Source organism: Gymnodraco acuticeps, unplaced genomic scaffold (genome assembly GCF_902827175.1).
Source record: "Gymnodraco acuticeps unplaced genomic scaffold, fGymAcu1.1, whole genome shotgun sequence".
Classification (NCBI taxonomy): domain Eukaryota; kingdom Metazoa; phylum Chordata; class Actinopteri; order Perciformes; family Bathydraconidae; genus Gymnodraco; species Gymnodraco acuticeps.
In genome coordinates, this window is record NW_022989768.1 from 6,980,413 (window position 1) to 7,002,103 (window position 21,691).

Here is a 21,691-nt window from a genome sequence, read left to right on the forward strand (position 1 = left end):
TACAGCAGTAATTAATATATTATAGTCTACTGCTTTGGCACTAACGGTTGATAACCGTTTATGAAAATAAAACCAATTGAACTGTACTGAAATAATGACAAGTTTTATAATTGTCTTGGGCTCCTGCTGTGTTTTTAAAGCCTTTGTAAATTATCCATGCTATTTTCTATTTAGCTAACGTCGAAGTAGTGTATGTGAAATCAGCCTCACAATAAGATGTGTGTATATTACAATTATTAATATCATATTTCAAGATGATTACTTAGATATTACAATATGGTTGGTTGAGCTGGAGTTCATTATTGAGCTTACACGTTAACGTCACAGTCATCTGAAGAACGAACCCAAACCTTGTTGTTTTTATTAATTGTATTACCAAATTGATATCAAATAAACAGTAAGCATTGGTAACACAATTTCCAAAGTTACAGTAAAATAAGAAGGACCCTGACTCGGACAATACACAATCCAACATGTTCAACAGAAGAGAATCAGTTATATTGTTTGTACACATGGTTCTTTACATATATATATATATATATATATATATATATATGTTTAAGGTGTCCAGGTGATGCAGACAGGCTGGACCAGAGAGTGAGAGACAGAACTGGACTCCTCACAGCAGTGAACTTCAGCTCAGGTACAAAGAATCAAGAAAGATATTGTGAAGATAAACTTCTGTTGTTGCAATGTTGAGGTAGAATGAAGGAGTCTGGAACCGTCGTTAGCCAAAGCACTGAGAGTTTTATTGATCACAGTACATTAATACGGCCGGGGAGATCACTTAGTTTCACACTGTCCTGTGCTCCACCATCATGATCTCTGCCCCAAAAGACACAAAACATCTAACAACACGAGGAGAGGCGGGCTCCCAGAAGCCCGCGTTTACCTAATCAATAGCAAAATGCGAGACAATAATCTCCTTGTCTCAAAGAGATGCAGCCAGGTCTCAACCCTCCCCCATGGATATAGGAGAAGCGTTTGACCTGTGACCTCAACTTACAGAGGAGTCTTTGACTGATAAGTCAAACACATGTTTGCAGTATCACAGAATCTAAGAAACTATAGGTAAACTCTATAAACAGATCAGATTAAAATATTCTCTTACAGATTCACTCTTTTTATCAATCTATTGATAACCAATTAACATTAGTCTAAGAATATTTCAGTCAATACATAAAATCAATAAGCGTCTTCAGAGTTGGGTGGGCTCAGATACATTCATTACATTAAAAAGTAGAACAAGATTGAAAACACTTCAAACACCATGATTGAACACAGTCAATCATAATAAAAATCATCTCTCTTCAGTGCTTGGCATCTTTTGTCAAAAGGCACAATAATAAACACATGGGATACAAAATATTATAGCAAAATATATGTTTCAAAAATAAGATCTTTTATCATTTATCACTCAGTTAATCCCATTCATCAAACACAAATTCTAAATCAGCTTACATCTCAAAGATTTACTTTAAGGCAATTACTTATTAAAAACACAATTATAATTTAGGATTATAAGAAATCAATTGAGGTATAATTTAGGATTATGAGAAATCCAATTGAGGTATAAATCAGAATCATGAGAGATCCAGCTAAGGTTCCTAGTTTAAGGTATAAATTCACAGTGATGAATCGATCAATCTGTAATCTGTAAAGTTACAGTGTCCTCAATCTTTAACATTACTTTACATTTACTTCATTACGCTTTATTCAAGAGTAAGGCACTTAGTAATACATTTATTTCATTCAAATACATTTGTTCAAAATCTGAAAAGCAAAATCAGACATTTCATTTGTATAACAACCTGAAAAGGAAAAAATCAGACATTTGTCCTTTAATCCAGTGTATCAACTGTAATCAATTATCAAAACATCTGTTCTTTATTCAGAATATCAACTTTAAACAACATCTCAATCGCTGAATGGAGGTACCCACGGGTCGGAGATCACGATGGAGACCCAGGGGTCCGGAAGCTCGGCATTGTACATTAATATTGTGTCCTTTACAGTCGAATGCCCAACTAGCCTTTGTGGGGCCTGGAGGGCAGTCTTGGCAATCCTTCGTATGGCTAATTTAACCACAGTGATCAAACAGATCACTAGGATTAGCACAACCAAGATAAACACTGAAACAGTAACAACAAATTTAACCAGCCCCGCTCCCCAAGATCCAAAAGTTCCACTTAATTCCCCAAATGTAAACCCATGAGTTTCATGCAATTCTTTTATTCCCCTGGCAGTATCATGAGCCATGTCCATAACTTCAGGTGTGGCATCAGATATGAAAGAACAGCATTCACTTCCTATCACCTTGCATGTTCCTCCTTGGGCAGCTAAGAGGAGGTCAAGCGCCATACGATTCTGTAGTGCTACTGTCCTAACTTCCTGCAATTCTTTGTGTTCAGCTAACATCGCTGTGTTGGATACATTTAGATGATGTTCTACAACTTTAGACAATGCGACAATTTCCTGCTGAGTAACATAAATACCGTACCAAGGCAAGAATAGGCTAGCTATCTGTTGTCCTTGTGTAATTGACCTGCTGTTCCTGTGTAGAGAGGGAAGTATTGCTGCAATCTCAGTAGCCTCTACTTTACGGATTAAAGGGATTAGGTAGGCTAGATAACAGGTACCATAAAAAACATCATATGGCACACAGCCATAGGCCCGGTCCCCACAAACTAAGTAAACTCTCTGTGGGAGGGGAATTCTGGCTAAATCTACTCTCACTATGGCGTTACAGTCGCTGTGTCCCACATCAGGAGAGGTGTGAGATCCTACTGCATTCTGGAAGCAGATGGACACATTCTTCCATTCATGCACAACAATTGGGGGAACATATACTGAGCAGTCACATGTAGGGGGCTTGCCTAAGGGTATTGGCTGCGTACAGTCATGTATTTTAACCTCAACGGAGTCCACTGTTCTAGAGCCAAACCAGGGCACAACTGTTACCAAAGCTTCAACTAACAAAGCGGGTGTGTGTGGTTGCATTGTACATGTTGGACTTGTAAAGTTAGCCGAACAATTAGTCTGAGCTAGAGCTAACTGGAATCTATATTCAAAAGCTAGGTTAACGTATTTCTTCATATATATTAGTTTTAGAAACATCAAACGTTTGAAACCGTCAGGCAGGTAATCTTTATTTACTGTATCAACAATGAGAGAGACTAAGCCCTTGTACTGTAAAGGTTTTTCAGAGTCTATGGGGTAGGAAGGAGTGTAACAATCCTCAGCCTCATCGCTAATTCTAGATGCTATGTCATTCCAGTTTACTAAACCGTAATCAGCTTTTGTGAAAGGAATTGGGCTAAACATAGGAGAATGCATTGATTCTGGCATATTTTGGCACAACCAACAGTTGCTAACATTACGTTCATGTGCGTAGTCTAACATTAAACTTACTGCAGAATTAGTTTTAGTTTGTTTAAAAGGAGTAATTAAGGCCTTTTTTGAAGAATCTACCTCGCCTCCTGATTGTTTAAGTGGAGTAGATGGAACATTTGTTTTGCTATTTGGTCCAGTAAATGTGCATGCAGTATCACCTAGATTGGGAACGCGGTAATCTGGCTTCCGCACTGTACATTTTACCTCATTCCTTATCAGTGTCTCGAACTGTTCTACCATGCTACACCACAGTTCTGGGGGCATTTCTTCGATGGTGTTAAGAGCCATCCTTACCCCCTCTGGTGCGAACCTGAACCAAGAGTACTGGCTTTTTGGATATATCTCCCATGTTGGGTAAACTGAGGACACAGGAAACACAATAATACAGTTAGATGAGTCACATATTGAACTTGGGCAGTTAAAGGCAATAGTCTCTGACTTATGATCAGGGAGGGAGACAATCCTCCTTATTCTCCCTCCTTTTCTCTCTCTTTGTGTCTCTTGCACCATACTGAATGTCTGTGTGGTATTTGGATACAACCTGTCCTTGTCGCTAGGCACTTCTTTGCCCGTTGGTGTTTTTTGCCCTCAGGGTCTGGACCCTGAGTGGTCAAGTCGTCTGCGCTCTTAGATAAGAGCACCTTATTTTCTCCCTCAGACGGGCGAGGTCCCTCGCCACCTGTCGTTGGGATTTTCACAGCTTCATCTAGCAGGGCTTTCTTGGCCAGGTACAGTAAACCCAGAATGACGATGATGATGACTGCCTTCACACGCCAGCATCCGGTAGAGGAGAGAGACGACATCTTGAAGCGTGAATCCACTCCGCTCTACCTTGTACTCTCAGGGCTGTTCTGGTCACTATTAATACTTGGAAAGGACCTTTATACCTGGGAGACAAAGAATCTTTTTCAAGCGATTTGATTAGTACATTATCACCAATCTGAAAAGGGTGGGTGGGCTCCTCACCAGGCTGGGGGAGCCTGTCAGCCACCTGCCTGTGAAACTTTCTCAACATGTCAGTTAGATATTTGACATAGTTAGTCATGTAATCCTCTGTCCACAAAAGAGTGAGTCTGTGGGGCATTACTGGGGGACTAGATCCTGTGAACATTGGCCTTCCCATCAATACTTCGTGTGGGCTGAGCCCTGTCGTTGCATTTGGTGAGTTTCTGATTGAGCACAGAACTAGCGGCAGCGCGTCTACCCATTTTAGTCCTGTGGTCAACATTGTTTTAGTGAGTTTTTCCTTTATAGTCAAGTTCATTCTCTCAACCTGACCTGAGCTCTGTGGATGATAGGGAACATGCAATTGCCATTTGAACCCTAACACTGTAGCTAGACTCTGGGTTATCTTAGAAATGAATGCTGGACCTCTGTCACTGTTAATCCCTGCTGGAACACCAAATCTAGGGACAACATCTTTGAGAAGACACTTTACAACTGTTCTGGCGTCTTCTTTTCTGGTAGGGTAGGCCTCTACCCATTTGGAGAACTGGCACACTATTACCAAAATATATTTGAATCCTTGGCATGGTGGCATGTGCGAAAAGTCAATTTGCATATTTACAAAGGGCCCCGAGGGGGGCGGTAAATGTTCATGCTGAACTGGACCTTTTCTTCTTCTTGTCTGCTGGCATATCATGCATCTATCTACAAGGGTCTGTGTAGCTAGTGTAATGCCTGGAGCAAACCATTGTGACTTTATAATCACATTCATCCCTCCTTTTCCTACATGTGATTTGCCATGTGCAACATGTGCCAAAACATGGAGGAATGAACGGGGACTGACCATCCGGCCGTCTGGGTGGAGCCACAAGCTGGACTCAGCGTCAAGTGTACAACCTCGTCTTAGCCATAAATCTTTCTCCCTAACATCAGCGCGGGCTTGCATGTCCGCGACATCATTAAAGGAAGGCAAACAAATGGTTTCTGCGGGTTGTGTCGAGGGGCATTGGAGCACCATAGAAGAGGAGGAAACTGCTGCTTGTTTAGCCGCGGTGTCGGCTAACGCATTTCCACGCGAAATAGGATCATTAGAATTTGTGTGAGCAGCACATTGAACTACTGCTAGCTGTGCAGGGAGCAGGATAGCGTCTAATAGCTCAGCTACTAACGCATGATGTTGAATAGGCTTACCAGCCGATGTTAAGAAACCACGCATTTTCCACAAGACACCAAAAACATGGCACACACCAAATGCATACCTGGAGTCTGTGAAAATGGTTTCAACTCTACCTTGAGCCAAAATACACGCCCTGAGCAGAGCATACAACTCTGCAGCCTGAGCTGACGTGCCATTTGGCAAGGCCCGGCTTTCTAAAACCTCCCAGTCATTCACAACAGCGTAGCCTGCCAAGTGTACTGTGTCAGACGGCCTGCTCGCAGACCCGTCTGTGTATAGAATCATATCTGAATTAGGGATAGGAGTTTGCAACATATCAGCTCTGGGGGAGGAAGACATGTCAATCGTTGTGACGCAGTCATGTGTTATTTCAAAATCTGGAATTGGCACCAGTGTAGCTGGGTTTAGGGGGGGGGAACGTTTAAGAGTGATGTGTGGACTTGAAAGAATTACCGCTTCATAACCAGATCGCCTTGCTGCCGTCATATGCTGATTAGCAGAGGTGTTCAGAATATGCAAAACTGCATGTGGGACATGTACTACACAGTCACTGGCCAGTACAATGGGAGAGGATTGTTTTACAACTATCGCAACTGCGGCCACAGCCCGCAGGCATGAAGGCATACCAAGCACCACAGGGGAGAGTCGAGATGAGTAGTATGCAACAGGCCGGAAATTAGAGCCATGCTTCTGCACCAAGATGCCCGTTGCAAAGCCCCCCTTCTCATGGACGTGCAGGTGAAACGGCTGATGGTAATCAGGTAGACCCAGGGCGGGAGCCGATGTGAGGGCTCGCTTTAAGTCCTGAAAGGCAGTGTGCATGTCCTCAGACCATTGAACAATGTTAGGGGCAGCCTGCAGAGTGGCAGCACGCAGGACAGAATCCATCGCAGCATACTCAAAAATCCAGTGTCTGCAATAATTTGCCATGCCCAAGAAGGAAAGCATGTCCTTCTTTGTGCGAGGTGGTGGTACTTTGTTCAACAGACAAATCCTTGCTGGCGAGAGGAGACGGTGTCCATCCCTCAGAATGTGACCCAAATACGTGACCTCAGTCTGGCAGTATTGCAACTTGGCCAGGGATGCTCTGTGTCCGCATTCAGAAAGTCTTTTCATGAGCAGAATGGAGTCGATGCGACAGGCGTCTTTATTGGGAGAAGCTAACAACAGGTCATCTGCGTACTGAAGCAAGGTACTACCTCCTGTCAGGACCAAAGTGTCCAGATCTCTCCTCACAGCTGCTGCATACACTGTCGGAAATTCAACAAACCCCTGTGGGAGGCGCGTGTATGTGATTTGTTTACCTTTAAAAGTAAATGCAAACAGATACTGGCTGTCTGGATGCAGAGGAACAGAGAAAAATGCTGAACATAAATAAATCAGTACTTAGAGTCCGGGGGGCAGAGAAGCTAAAATCGAATTGGTGTCCGGCACAATTGGAGCTGTCGGAATGACAATAGCATTAATAGCTTGCAAATCTTGGACAAAGCGCCACTCATCAGGGCGATTGTGTTTAGGTATGGGTAGAATTGGAGTATTACAGGGACTAGTTGTGTAAATTAACACGCCCTGATCAAGCAAAGATTGGATGACTCCTTCAATCCCCAAAATGGCTCTATGGGGCAAATTGTACTGTCTGATAGCTGGCAATCTGGCGTTGGCTTTAAGTGTTACTCGATGTGGAGGCGCTGAGGCAACAAACCCAACATGGTTCTTGTGTTTTGCCCATAATGTAGCCGGGACTTCTGAAAAATCTGAGGGGGGGTCATACTCTGTGGGGGGGTTTGGTTGTAAATGAAGGAAGGTGCTTTGGGGAAGAGCAATTGGCTCCGCGAGACGCAGCAGGAAATGCTCCCCTCCAAAGTTAATTACGTTAGGTGCGTGTGTGTGTGTGAGAGAGGGGAAAGTGAGGCTTCCAGCTGGGCCTGGCAGCGGGCTGCCATGGCCCCCACCTCCTTTGGGTTACTGCCTGGCGTAACAGCCACCGTTATGTAGGGGAGGGTTTCTTCAACATGGAGAACCTGCTGGGGTGTTGTGAGTCTGATGGGTAAAGCACATCCTTGTCGGGAAATGAACAAATATTGTTCACTTGTCAACCGATCTGATTTGTTGCAAAAACCTCTTACTGATTGCGTGTAGTCATCTGACGGATTAAAGGCTGCTGTGCAATGACAATTCAACACAGGTCGCATAAGAGACATTAAAGACGCACAAACCGGAGAAATGCTAGCAATCTTCTGAATCCCTGTTGTGGAGAAAACAGAAATCATGTTGAAATCTGGAAATGACCAACAATAAAGGTTGTCTCGCGATGATTGAATGAATTGGACTGCCTGATAGACCTTACTGTCAGGAATTGTCAAAAACAATCCGTCTGAAGTGCAATGTATTGTTGCCTGTAATTTACATAGTAAGTCCCTGCCCATTAAATTAATAGGACTTCCATCTGAAATAATGAAAGAGTGTTGCACGTTTAATCCATTAATTGAAACATTAGTGGTCTCTGAAATGGGTTCGGACCAGTGCTGGAATTGGGCCGGTACTCACCGGTACGCAGTACCGGCACTTCTGGTTCTGACCCATGGAGTACCGGCACTTCTTGCTCAGTACCGGCATGCTGGCGGTACTCCGGTACTCATGCACCGTGCCAGTACTCAACACTCTCCCGCCGTTCTTATTATACATCCATATATATATATATACAGCCGCCCGGTACTCAGTAGATGCGTCATGAGGTGCCGAACGGACATTCTCATCGCTCTAACCGCTGGAGTTTCACAGCGGCTGTCAGCTGTTTACTCCTGTCATTCAAACAGAACGTGCTGGAGAGGGGGCGGGGCTTATCTTCTCCATGTAAATACTGTGGTGGAAACGACTATGTCAAAATTAACCTATTTGACCGTGATTTAATAGTAATACACGTTTCAAAATAATAATAATAATAATAATAATAATGCCGAAGTAACAACATACTGAAAACTGTTAGTAAAACCATGTTTTAATGCTTTACAATTTACATACCTAGATGCACGTGTGTTGTGTTTATGCAGTGCAACTCCCACCCAGTGGGTGGCTATGTAGAGTGATAGAACAGAGCAGGCACGCCCCCGAGAGAAGGAAAGCAAGTCACGTCACAAATTAGCATTTCTAAAATGTTAGCTTGGATTAATAAAAGTGCAAAAAGACAGCGGTTGTCGCCGGAAGAAACTTCAAATACAGAGAATGCTGTGCCTGTGTTGGAAATTGTGTCTGATGGGGAGCTTTCTTTGGTTGATCCTCCTGCTCCAAGTTCTAGTGCATTAGCATTAGCACTAGCTCCGCCGCCTCCTCCAGAGCCTCTAACGTTAGCTGCTGCTGGCTCAACTGCCACCACCAACACCGGGCAAAGCGATGCACCTGACTGCTGGACAACGGACCAGGTGCAATATTTTTGCAAGACCAATGCATGGCTCCTTCTTAAAGATAAGAAGCTAGGATGTCGGATATGCAGAGATGTCAAATATTTGGGAATACACACTGGACAAGGACTGAAACTGTCAACTGAATGGGGTGAGTGTGCAGTGTCTCATTTCGGTGTTGACAAGGGCAAACAACAAGCTAGCCTGAGAAAAAAAATCAAAGAACATAAAGAATCATAAGCCCATGTAAAAGCTGCTGACATCCTTACATCTGCTTCACGTGAAACTATTCAACATCAAGTGCAGTCTATGCATAAATCTGAATTAGACACCACTATCAGAGTTTTTCGAACGGCATATACAATTGGCAAACATAGCCGGCCATTCACAGACATGCCAATTGATTTGAATGTACAGAAACTGAATGGGCTGAACGTGGGCAGGGTTTTGCACTCCAATAAAACCTGTGGCGAAATCATCGACCACATAGCTCATGAGCTGAAGAAAAAAATGGCAAAAGACATTACAGAAAACCAAAGAAAACTCTGTGTTTTGGTCGATGAATCTACCACTATTAGTGGTAAAACGGTGCTTGTTGTGTGTCTTCGCTCAGCATTAGCTGATGATGAGCCCGAAACGTTTTTTTGGGAGCTGATCGAGTAGGATGGAACAACGGCTGATGACATCACAAAGGCGTTAATGGAGTGTCTTGGAAGAGATTTTAACGAGGACTTTTTAGGTCAGTGTTTCGTTTCTTTTGCATGTGATGGGGCTTCAGTCATGCTAGGGAAGAGAACAGGCGTTGCTACCCAGTTGTGTAGTAAATTCCCAAGCCTGTTTGTGTGGCACTGCTCCAATCATCGTCTAGAGCTGGCAGTTGGGGATGTGGTCAAGGAGGTCTCAGGGCTCAATCATTTCCAGATCTTTTTTGACAAACTCTATTCCTTGTTCCATGCCTCCCCCAAAAATCAGAGGCAGTTAGCGCAGTGTGCGCAAGCAGTCGGACAGCGTCTCCTGGTGATAGGGCGTGTTTTGTCCATCCGCTGGGTGGCTTCAAGTGAAAGGAGCGTCAGAGCAGTCTGGGAAAACTACCGAGTGCTTCCTGATCACTTCACAAATGCTGCAAACGACACGAGCAGGGATTCCAGAGACAGAGCAAAGTACAAGGGCCTGGATGATGTGCTCACATCTGCAACGTTTGTCAGCAATCTGGGACTGATGTACGATGCGCTCACAGAGCTCAGCGACCTCTCTCGGCAACTCCAAAAAAGAGAGATGACACTGCCTACAGCAGATAGGCTCTTAACTCGAGAAATACGAGTTTTTGAATCCATGGTCACCATGCCTGGCCCACACATGACTACAGTTCATACAGCTCTAGCTGAGAAGTCCTTCAAGGGTGTTGCCCTGCGTGAGAATGGCAGGCTTGTACAGATTCATGCAGGTCAGTTTTTCCGCAGTATGGTAGAGAATCTGAGACACAGAATGACTTCCACAACCTCCTCTCATGTCAGCACAAGAGAAATCCCATTACATGGCCGGGAGGCCCGGGACAATCAGCTAATCCAGGACATGAAAGTTATCCATCCTGGAAGTTGGCCTGAAGAGGAGTTAGACGTACAGTATGGGGACGTAGAGGTGCTACGTTTGTGCGAAGTGCTGAAAGTGGACAGAAGAGAGACTGTTCAGGGCTTTCGCGAATACAAGGAAACCAGGGCATCCCGTACACCTGCTGCCATGGAGCCTCTACTGAAAGCAGTCCGAACCATCGCTGTCTCCACTAGTGAGTGTGAGCGGGCATTCAGCTGCATGAACGATATCCTTACTGCAAAAAGGAATGCTCTCTCTGTCAGCCGACTGTCCAGCCTGGTTTTCATTAAATGTAATGGACCATCACTAGGACAGTTCAATCCGGAACAGTATGTGAGGTCCTGGCTGGCAAAGGGAAGGAGAAGTGCTGATGAAAGAGCCTGTCCAGCTCCAGCCCCTGATACTGATGTCCCCAAGGCCTTCTGGAGCCTTTTCTAACAATGTGAAGTATATTGCAAAGCAGCTCACCCAGTGAGAAGACTTTTGGCATAATGTGCCGATTTGTACAGATCCTGGAGATAGAAGGACTTCAGACCAACCAGGGAGTTATCTGATCAGCTTGGTTGGTGTTCAATGTAACTCTTTACCATGGCTCAGACTTTGTTACTTGCAGTTACAGTTTCTCATTTTAGATTGTGCAAATTTTGCATTTGTTTTTACATGTTCTTTGTTCATGCTCTTTATCATTTTTCTGAGTTGGAAAGTTAGATTGCATCATAGTTTACTTTATACATATTTGTATTCTTCAGTGGTGAAGTATATTGCAAAGCAGCTCAGCCATGTGAGAAGACTTTTGGCACTTTTTTGTTTTTCGTTTTCTGAGTTGGAAAGTTAGATTGCATTCAAAATGTACAGAAATACTTAATTTTGTTAAAGCTTTTTATAAAAAATGCTTCTGACCAGAGCTTTGTTTCCTTGTCATTAATGTTGAACACCACCAGAGGGGCACTCACCTGAAAGGTCTCTGCTTCATGTGTCTTCAGCAGAAGATCTAGACTTTGAATGCTATATTTTCAGTTAATATTGACCTTACTGAGCTTTAGCCATATCCGCTGCCTATCATAAAAAATGTTAAGTACAGTGAACCTTTCTAAAATATACAGTAGTAAAGAGACAAACCCACCAGCATTATAGTAGCCAAATTCTTGTTTGTGGGCTGTATATATAAAATTGACTTGAAAAAGTTGCTGATTTTAGAGTACTGGCACCTTTTTCATTCCAATTCAAGCACTGGTTCGGACATAGAAATTCCAGCAACACCGATGGTTGTGACAAATGTATTGGTTGCTTCACACACTTTCTCCTTAGTACGCACGGCAGACAAGGTGGCTCCGCTGTCAATCAAAATATCTACAGCCGTACCACTAAAATCAACGGGCATAATCGGATCTTCACGCGGGTTATTGGAAAGGCGAATTGTTGCTGCTTGAATGGGGAAATGCTGTGAATCTGATCCTATATCTTCCTGGCACCCCTATCTTCTATTAAATCCACTTTGTTGAGCGTTCTGCTCCTGCTGAGTTTGTCTGTCATACCGTGGAGGCTGCGTTAATGCCAGATGTCCGGACTGCTGGGGAAGGGTAGGGGGAAATGCGGGCTGGGAAAAGGGGGGCTAAAGGTGAGGGGGGGCTGTGTATGCTGCTGGACCCCCCACCGCTTACCACACTGTCCTGCCCAGTGATCCGTTGCTCCGCAAACATGACATGGCTTCAACTTTTTGGGATTTTTGTTCTGCTGCTGTCTGCTCTTATTATGATAATCCTGTGATCTCCCCTGATTTTGATACTGCTGTGTGTGGTTTTGTCCCTGAGTTTGATAAGCCTGGGTGTTTTGAGGAAATTGTTGAAGCAGTTGTGAAATTCTGGGAGTAAGAAATATTTGGCTCCTATGCAACGCACGCATTGTGGCGATAGTCATTTTCCAAGATTTAATTTGCCAATCCGGAGTTGAAATCATGTAGGCTTGAGCTGTCTCTGGGATTAAATTATGTAACAAGGTCTGTATGGCAAACAAATCATTACCCTCTCTTTTAATTCCCGCATTATTGTCCCATACTGTCATGAAACGCTGGATAAATTCTGGGACATTTTCTGCTGGGTCTTGTACACAAGCCGTCACTTGGGAGAAATCTGTGTGAGTTTTAGCGCATGCTCTGATAGCCAATGCAGCGACGTTTTGTATCCACGTGTCTCGCGTCTGTGTCGTGGGCCAGTCCTCTGCGGCCGTACACTCAGGAAATGTAAACTCGTCTCTGCACGTGGGCCAATCTGCTTTGTATGTTAAGATTATCAGCTGTTTAACATCATGAACCAAACAGTTATAAACTCAACAAACATTAGTCAACCATGACAGATACTCATCTGGACTTTTAGTGGGACTGGGAGCGTGGTTAGTGACATCAATGACCTCAGCGGGTGTCCAGGGTTTGCAAACTGGAACATCTCCTATCAGAATTTTCGGGGCGGTCACACTTTCTTCAGAATTATTATCCTGAGATGTTTGCATTGTCGTGTACATTTTACGCTGGACATGTTTTGGAAAACTGCTGCCGTACGGCGAACCTGTGTAATCTTGTAAGAGGAGTGGCGGAGTGCGAGGAGTGGGGGTCAATAGCGGACTTCCATGTGAAACATTCCCCTCCCCCGCTGCTGCACTCTGCCCGGCGTGTGCCGATTCTAATTTTCTATATTGTTCTGTCTGATATCTCAACCCATTTTTATTCATGACAGCTGCAGCTGTCATTAACAGATCATCATCGGAGTTTCTCGCAACGGGATTTGAGAGTTCTGTCGCGGGAATTATTTTCGTACAGAGAGATACAGCCTGCTTTCCGTCCAACAGCCCTGCGTCTGTCAAAATACAAATGAGCTGAGATGGGGTTGGAGTTTTGTCACTTCTTTTAATCCAATCATAAAATACTGATTTTGCAATGTCTGGAACATTCTCACCGTGTCTTTCCCTGAATCTGGACATGTTTTCTGATCTTACATCAAAAGCAGCCTCTAGGCTAAGCAAATGACAACTTTTTGCACATTGAGAAACTTTATCAATCAGCGCCTTGAGCTCAATGGAGCCTAGCTCGCTGCCAACAGATTTTGCATTCTTCCTTTCCTCATAACCCCTTTTCTCTGCAATAATCATCCAAGCCTTCACACATTCTGTCATGTATTTCTGATCCCATGAACAATTTGAATTATCTTCCACCAGTTTAAATGCTTGCCACAACACGGCCATATCAAAACTACCTGTCAAAGACCAGTCAAATTGAATCAATCCTTTCTGATTAATCTGTTGTGAGTGTTCGCAAAGTAACGATGTAAACGGCATAACTTTAGACCAATCCAAAGTTCTTCCGACAATTCCAGACGGCATGTTTGGAGAAAACAAATGCGTGTAGTGGTTTTCTGCAATCGGGTTTTTTTTTAAGTGTCTTTGTGTGTGAAATGGTTTTCCTCTTACCAACTGAATCGTTTGTGGAGGCAGTATTACCCATGTTTAACGGTTAGTACAATAAAACAAACACTGCAATTAGACAAACAAACATGTACTCGCAACAAAATCAGCGCCCTGGCCAAAAATCATCCAGTTTAATTTAGTCCGAAATTACGGAAACGTCAACGGGAGCACTGAAATATCTGTTTAATATGGGCTCTTCTCAGCCATATTTACTAGTAATCTGTTGATGAGCAATAAACTACCTTATTCTCAATCAAAACCACTATGCAAATGTAGTGGTAAAACTGCTCAACCGACCGAGAGCAGAGATTTTTTAATTAATTCAGTACTTTTTTTTTTTTATTAATTTTTTTTTTTTTTAAACAACATCCAATTCAATAATCCGTTAGTTTATTAAACACAGTGTGAATGTAATATTCTGCCACCACCCTTCCCATTTAATAGCTAAATTTAGTTCTTGAGCTTATGGTGTGATTAACAGAAAATACAAGTCTGTGTTCTTAAACATTCCTCGTGTGCCATTCACCACAGGGGGGAGGGGAATTCGCCCTCCCTCGTGCAGGTTTGAGCAGACACCCGAAAACGGATTGGTCTGATTTAAACCTGTTGAAATCTCCAGAATTCGGCAATTTGTTTCAATTACAAATCCTCACATTGCTTTTTTTGAAACAGAGGTTCCACCCTGCTGATGCTTTCCTTAAGGTCTCTCCGAATATTTGCAGTGTGTGATTGTCCAGTAATTTAATTCTAGAAACCACACACAGCGGAAATCGTTAAAAGTCGATATTCCGAGGTTATTTATTAGCCCCAAATATTCTTATTGTTTTATACATGAGCTGTGCTTGCTTTTGTTGGCACTTTCCCCAGCAGCAATCACAGGAAAAACCGGCCAGGATAGAATCCCCCTCGACACCGATTTCTCAGGTTATGATTAAGCCTTCAAATGTACATAGTGGAGAGACCAAAACAAATTGCACTCGCGCAGTTTCACAAGTAATTTTGATACCGTCAATCACAGAGTCTGGTAAGGCAGTTGTTCAAATAGATTTGAAAAAAAGCACTTACCAGTCTTCTGAAGAAATCTCGGTATCCTGTTCGTAGACGCCAAATTGTGAAGATAAACTTCTGTTGTTGCAATGTTGAGGTAGAATGAAGGAGTCTGGAACCGTCGTTAGCCAAAGCACTGAGAGTTTTATTGATCACAGTACATTAATACGGCCGGGGAGATCACTTAGTTTCACACTGTCCTGTGCTCCACCATCATGATCTCTGCCCCAAAAGACACAAAACATCTAACAACACGAGGAGAGGCGGGCTCCCAGAAGCCCGCGTTTACCTAATCAATAGCAAAATGCGAGACAATAATCTCCTTGTCTCAAAGAGATGCAGCCAGGTCTCAACCCTCCCCCACGGATATAGGAGAAGCGTTTGACCTGTGACCTCAACTTACAGAGGAGTCTTTGACTGATAAGTCAAACACATGTTTGCAGTATCACAGAATCTAAGAAACTATAGGAAACTCTATAAACAGATCAGATTAAAAATATTCTCTTACAGATATTGGTTTAAATGAATGAAGTATTTACTTGAATACACTGATGTACATTCCATTAAACAATACTAAATACTAGATCACCTACACATCAGTGAAGTTGAGGTTTTTTTCCATGCAAAAGGTTACATTTAGATGTTAACAAGCAATATGACTTTGTCAGCTTTCTAATTTAATGTATTGAAGGCAAAGATATTTAATACATAGTGAGAACTGCTACTATTTATCTCTCAATATTGTCTGTAAAAAACGTGGTAAAAGTTATTCTTTCAGTGAGACAACAGAGCAAGCTTCTACAGTTGCACTACGTTTTGATAACAGTTCAATATTATTTTGATAACATATATTTCAATGTTGATGAATTTCATACTGTTCATTCATAATCTGATTACAATTAAAACATAATTATATCAACAGCCCCTAAACACAAACACACCTCTTTCATAAATAACACACTTGTTCTGCAATAATGTTTTATGTTTCATGTAATTTTTGTTAGGGAAGGACATGCCTGAAAGACACGACATCTTCTCCTTCTCTGAGGGTCAAGAAGAACATCCAAGAGGAACATTAAAAGCTGATGTTATGAGATTTTAAGACCAGTATTCACTAAGAAACTACTTTTATTGTGAAAAAAAGATCTGCACACCGAATATTTTTGTAGTCTATCAGGACCATCATTTGTTTGTGATGCTGCCTGCACCTCAGAGAAGGGGTGGTTATAGTCAGGCTTATAAAGTGTGGCGAAAAACATAGTCAGCTGATGGGATGCATCTATTTCCACATCTACACTCCATCAGCTGATTATTTCTATTTGCCTCACTTTATGAGCTTCACATCACCTATGCCTTGTACCGCAGAGTTTGCAACATCACAAAGAAATGGGGCCAATCTTCAGTCAGATGTGAATGTGTAATCTAACATTTTTAGTAAGAATAATGGACAAAAGGAGTGCAAATACAAATACAATTTATTGAAATGTGAACCAAAAGTTAATCAAATGTTTTAAATAAAAAGCACATATGGACAGAAGGTGTAAACCTATTAAATGTATAAGTAAACACATTTAGTCAAATAAAGTGACAGACTAGGCCTGTGCAGTTGGTATCAGCTTTGCCCAGCATGGGCTCCTCCATCAGGCCTGGTCCTCCTCGCTGAGGAAAGACCCTCAGTCCTCTCCAAACCAACAGACAGGACGTCCATCACACGGAGGTTTCTCCCTGAAGTCTCTGCAGCTCTCTGGACACCACGCTGTCTCAATCCGTCCACACTGAATATGAGAGGGGGAAAATGAAAATAATAAATGCTTTAGACAATAAGAAATATAAAGTTGACTGTTGAGTTGCTCAGTTTTTTTAGATTGTCAATACTATTACTGTATAACTAATATCTCAGGTTAAGAAGCACCTTCAAATAAAGATTGGTGTTTAAATACATGTTGTCTTTGAATTGTTTGTCTAAAGTCAAGGATCTAGAACTGGTACTTAGTTTTAATGATACAGTCTGGTTATTATGCTGTTTGGAGCAGGCCTCACAGGTAAGAGCACTAACTAGCTACCATCACATGTACCTTAGCTTGACTTAAATGTATTAAACGTATAGTTCAGTGATGGCAAAATATAAATAACTAATGTCATGCAAACATATTAATATTTGCTTGATTCCAGAGTTGAATTTAGCACAATTGCATACAAACGTTAAGGGATTTTAAGATTCTGAAGTCTTCGTTCTAAATAGAAAATAGCATGGATAATTTACAAAGGCTTTAAAAACACAGCAGGAGCCCAAGACAATTATAAAACTTATTATTTCAGTACAGTTCAATTGGTTTTATTTTCATAAACGGTTATCAACCGTTAGTGCCAAAGCAGTAGGCTATAATATATTAATTACTGCTGTAGACTACAACCACTACTTGTTTAGCTAGCATAAACTCAACAAAGCTAGCGTTAGCTGGCTGACTGACGTTATTTTGCCGCTAAACTGCACGATATAAAACGGTGGTCTTCAAAGCGGATTTAATCCTCAATCACAATAATAATACTCAAAGTAATACTGGGCAAGTAATGGGCAACATTTACCGTTGATTGATGCGCCATGTCAGCGGACTGGTAGCGACACGAACCGTTAGCCCCGCAGTCATCCGGTTCGACGTGACTGACTGACTGTGGCTGTGACTGTGTGACTGACCCGAGCCTCGTTGTTCTGATAGCTCCGCCCCTTCGCTCCAACCCCCCTCCCTCCCCCCACATCTACAGGTGAAAATTACTTTTGCGACACATTTATCGCAAGAAGTGTAGCAAAAGTCAAGACCGCAGATTCGTCGATTTATACTGCCACAGAGCAGATTCGTCAAGTTGTAATGACTGATTTGAGAGGTTGTAATAAATAAAGTTGCAGTTGTAATGGAAATTATATTTAAAAAATATGTATTTTTCTGCAAGTGAACATTTCATCACTAAGTTCATTTTTTTTCTACAAGCTACAAAACTTTTTTTTTCTTCTGTGACTTCAAATTTGGTTCACAGTTACGTGGATATTTTATACAAGTGTACATTTGGTTCACAGTTACGTGGATATTTTATACAAGTGTAAATGTATGCACACAAGCTCAGATCTTTTTCTGCAAGTGCTCACATCAGGTTTTACACACTCTCGCATTTTGCACCATATCTACCTTCATATATAGGCTACAGTCTATGATGCTAGCGCAGTGACGATCACTAACGTTTGTTAGCATAATAAATAAATGATTGGCTTAGCCAACGTTAGCCGCGCACTGATTTTAGGCTATGTGGTTAGGTTAATTTATGTCAAAGGTGCGGAGATGAGTGTTTACAAATAGGTAAATTATCTTCTCCGCCTTTTTATAAAAGATATTTTAGTAACATTTGGTGGAAAACCGAGTAAGTTATTACTTTTTTTGTTTCTAGTGTAAAACTTGTCTGTAGCCTATATCCCGTTTTTGTTGATTAGCTAGTTCCTTTCAAGCTGTTTCATAGACACCACATTTTCTATTTTACAGATTTACTGATAAACATAATCATATTCCACTTTCCGTTACACCCTGACTTATGGCATTATTTAATTGATGGATGGGTGGACAGATTGATTGATTGATTGTTTGACTTTGGTGATTCCATTAGTCAAACCATTTGATAATCAGCATTGCTGGGAAACAGAAACCCTCTTTGGAAAAGTTCCCACAATACACCAATACACACAGTGCTTCTCAAAGTGTGGTCCGCGGACCACTGGTGGTCCGTGAGTATATTGGTAAAATTTCACATTTGAAATAAATACATTTATTTAAGTTTTTCGCACTCTCGCTGGAATATCTCCGCAATGGAACGAGCTTAAGTTTCACTTTCGATTGCATGATATAGCCCATATAAACACCTTCATCCCACATGTTGCTAATTGTTTGTACCATTTTCAGGCGATTTGTAAAAAATGATGTGTTTTTGGATATTTGTGGAGTTAGGTGGTCCGCGAGTGTTTTTTTATTGGTTAAGTGGTCCTTGGTATGAAAAAGTTTGAGAAACACTGCACTAAGCGAATGCAGGGCTGAGGATGCAGGGCTGAGGAATATATTTTTCATGTTCCCATCATGTGCCATATAAATCTGGGGATAGGACCTTGGGAACATAGGAATTACCCCACTTGAAACGGCATCTGACAGTGAGAAAAAGACATACAAGTATTTGTTTCACAGCAATTATTTCAGGGTGTATGAGAGGATAATTAATAATAGATAAGGCCATCATCTCCAGATCAATAGAGCTTTAAGAGCCTATCCCTTTCACAATGCATGCGGAGTGTTGATGTGGAGCCATAAAGCTCGGGTGATGCTCAGCTGTTGTCAGGATAGTGTTGTGTGTCCGGAATGATAAGCTTGCTTGGAAGCACCCGTAGTAGAGCGGAAAATTGGCTTATATTACACCATGCAGCATGGCCCTTCTCTGTTGTTTTCCTTAGCACTTCAATGAGCAGAGCTATATCATGTATCACTAAGGATATCAATAATGCACAGTTCACCCAGGTTATCTCCTTGCAGAAATAGACAGTTCTCGGTTTCGCATAGCTGCTGTACTGTATGTGTCTGTGGGCCTGACTGTAAACAGATGTAGTGTATCCAGGAATAAATAAGCTGCTTTATTAAAAATAGCTGTATTTACAGCCATGCTGTTGATATAGGTTAGATAGAATTACTACTATTATTTTAATTTTACAGTTAGTGACTGTAAAGTTACATTTAAAGAATAGCTCAGGAAGGCTGGTTTTCATACAGAGGTCATGATGAATCTGGGGATTTTAATAGAACTATCTGACATGAGTTATTTTCAATGTGTCAATGTACTGCTGCAACATTTAAGATGCTTTCAGTGTTATTTTGACACATAAGTGTTTCGATAACAGTACCCCATTACTGTAATTTGCTGATGATTATAGTTGTATGGCACGTTCCTAAATCGTAGTGACTCATTGCTTAATATAAAACCATTTTAGAAACTAAAAAGGCAAAGAATAAAAAGTACAACAAGCAACGACAGATAAAAGGAAGAAAATATATCTGAATAAGCAAATAATGGCCATCATCAACACATTGAGATATTGTTATGAAGATAATGCAAGTTATGTTGAAATGATTTGGTTGAGATATGTTAACATTACATTTTAACAAGGTTTTTATTTTGAGTTGTGTAGAAAATAAAACTCGATATAACGCTTTTAAGCCTGTATATATATGATGAACAATTCACACAGAGCTCTCCAGGTGGGGATGCCGTGCCGCAGTAAGTTGTTGAATGTCATGCACCCAAACCCTTACACAGGTAGATTTGCTGTTTACAAAACAGAACAAACTGGTCAGAGCAAGTATAGCAAGATCTGATGAAGGGGGCGGCAGATCCTGTTTGTATCCTGTGATTCCATGTCACTGTCAGCAGCCATTTTACTGTAGCTTCTACCTTCTTGCAGACATGCCTCGTCAATTCCCGAAGGTCACTCTGAGTGAGGCAGATGAGGTGAAACAAATGCTAGCAGAGCAAGTATATGCATCAGCGCTAAAGGAAGAAGACCACAAGGATGCCTTATCACTATTCACCATGCCTGAGGATTGCCCGATTGGCCTACAACAAGCCAAGGAGCATGAACTGCTCAAGGAGCTGGCCGAGCAACAGTCGGAGGAGAGCACTAAGAGGTAGGCCCTGCTGTTGAGTGACAGAGGATGTTGTTATTGGTCAGATTAATGTCACAAATGAAATCCTTTGAACAAATGTATCATGACTTGGGGAGACCCACAGTAGCTTATATTAACTATATCATTTACTTTGCAGAAGGCAAAGCTTGAAGATGATTCGTTCCCAGTCAATGTCCCTGCAGATCCCAGGGAATACAGATTTGACGCGGTCAGTGACAGTCACGCCATACATGACCCCAAGCTCCACCTGCTCATCGGTGCAAGAAAACAGCCCGGAATACCAGAGGGTCACTATAAGTGGGGACTACTGTGCTGGAGTAAGTACTTTAAAACATAAATGTGTGCATCTCTGTAAGACAAATGTATGATTTTGCGAACATTAGATAACACTTGAAATTGATTAATGTGTCATGTCCATTCCCCATGCAGATAACAGTGGAGGATTATGAACAGGCAGCCAAAAGTTTGTTTAAGGCTCTGCTTATTCGTGAGAAATACTCAAAGCTAGCCTATCACAAATTCTGCAGAACCACAGCCAAGTTCCTCCGCAGCACTGAGAACATCAAATGGAGCGAAGAAGACGACGTCCTACCAGGTTTGGAGTGTATAGCATTATTGTAAATAAAACGTTATTCTGTTTTATACAACAATAACAGAAACCGGTTGTTGCCTCCAGATATGTGCCAATGTCCAAAAGATGGGGAGGATCCGTACAGCATGGAGAACATCCCGGAGAATCTGAACTATGAGCTGAAGATGAAGAATGGGATAGTCAACGTGTATGACGATGCCGAGGCTCTGAGAGAAAACCATCCCCATGACTTACCCTACCCAGACTTAGAGACGTTTGCCATAGACCTTGGTCAAGTGCTGGCAATGATTGCAGATGGACCCACGTAAGTTTCCTAAACAAAAAGACACTACAGCTATGCTGGTTGAATAAACAGCCCTGGTTGTAAAACTGGTTGCTGCCACTT

At 42.0% G+C, this 21,691-nt stretch overlaps 1 protein-coding gene across 1 annotated transcript in view; it reads left to right on the plus strand.

The window, feature by feature from the left end:
• LOC117547400 (AMP deaminase 3-like) overlaps positions 1-21,691 on the plus strand; it is a 41,960-nt gene that overhangs the window by 15,814 nt on the left and 4,455 nt on the right. Inside the window, exons 3-6 of the mRNA XM_034218127.1 lie at positions 20,492-20,714; positions 20,851-21,031; positions 21,144-21,309; positions 21,391-21,610. Coding sequence (XP_034074018.1) covers positions 20,492-20,714; positions 20,851-21,031; positions 21,144-21,309; positions 21,391-21,610 — 790 coding nt within the window. The remainder of the gene's footprint in view (positions 1-20,491; positions 20,715-20,850; positions 21,032-21,143; positions 21,310-21,390; positions 21,611-21,691) is intronic.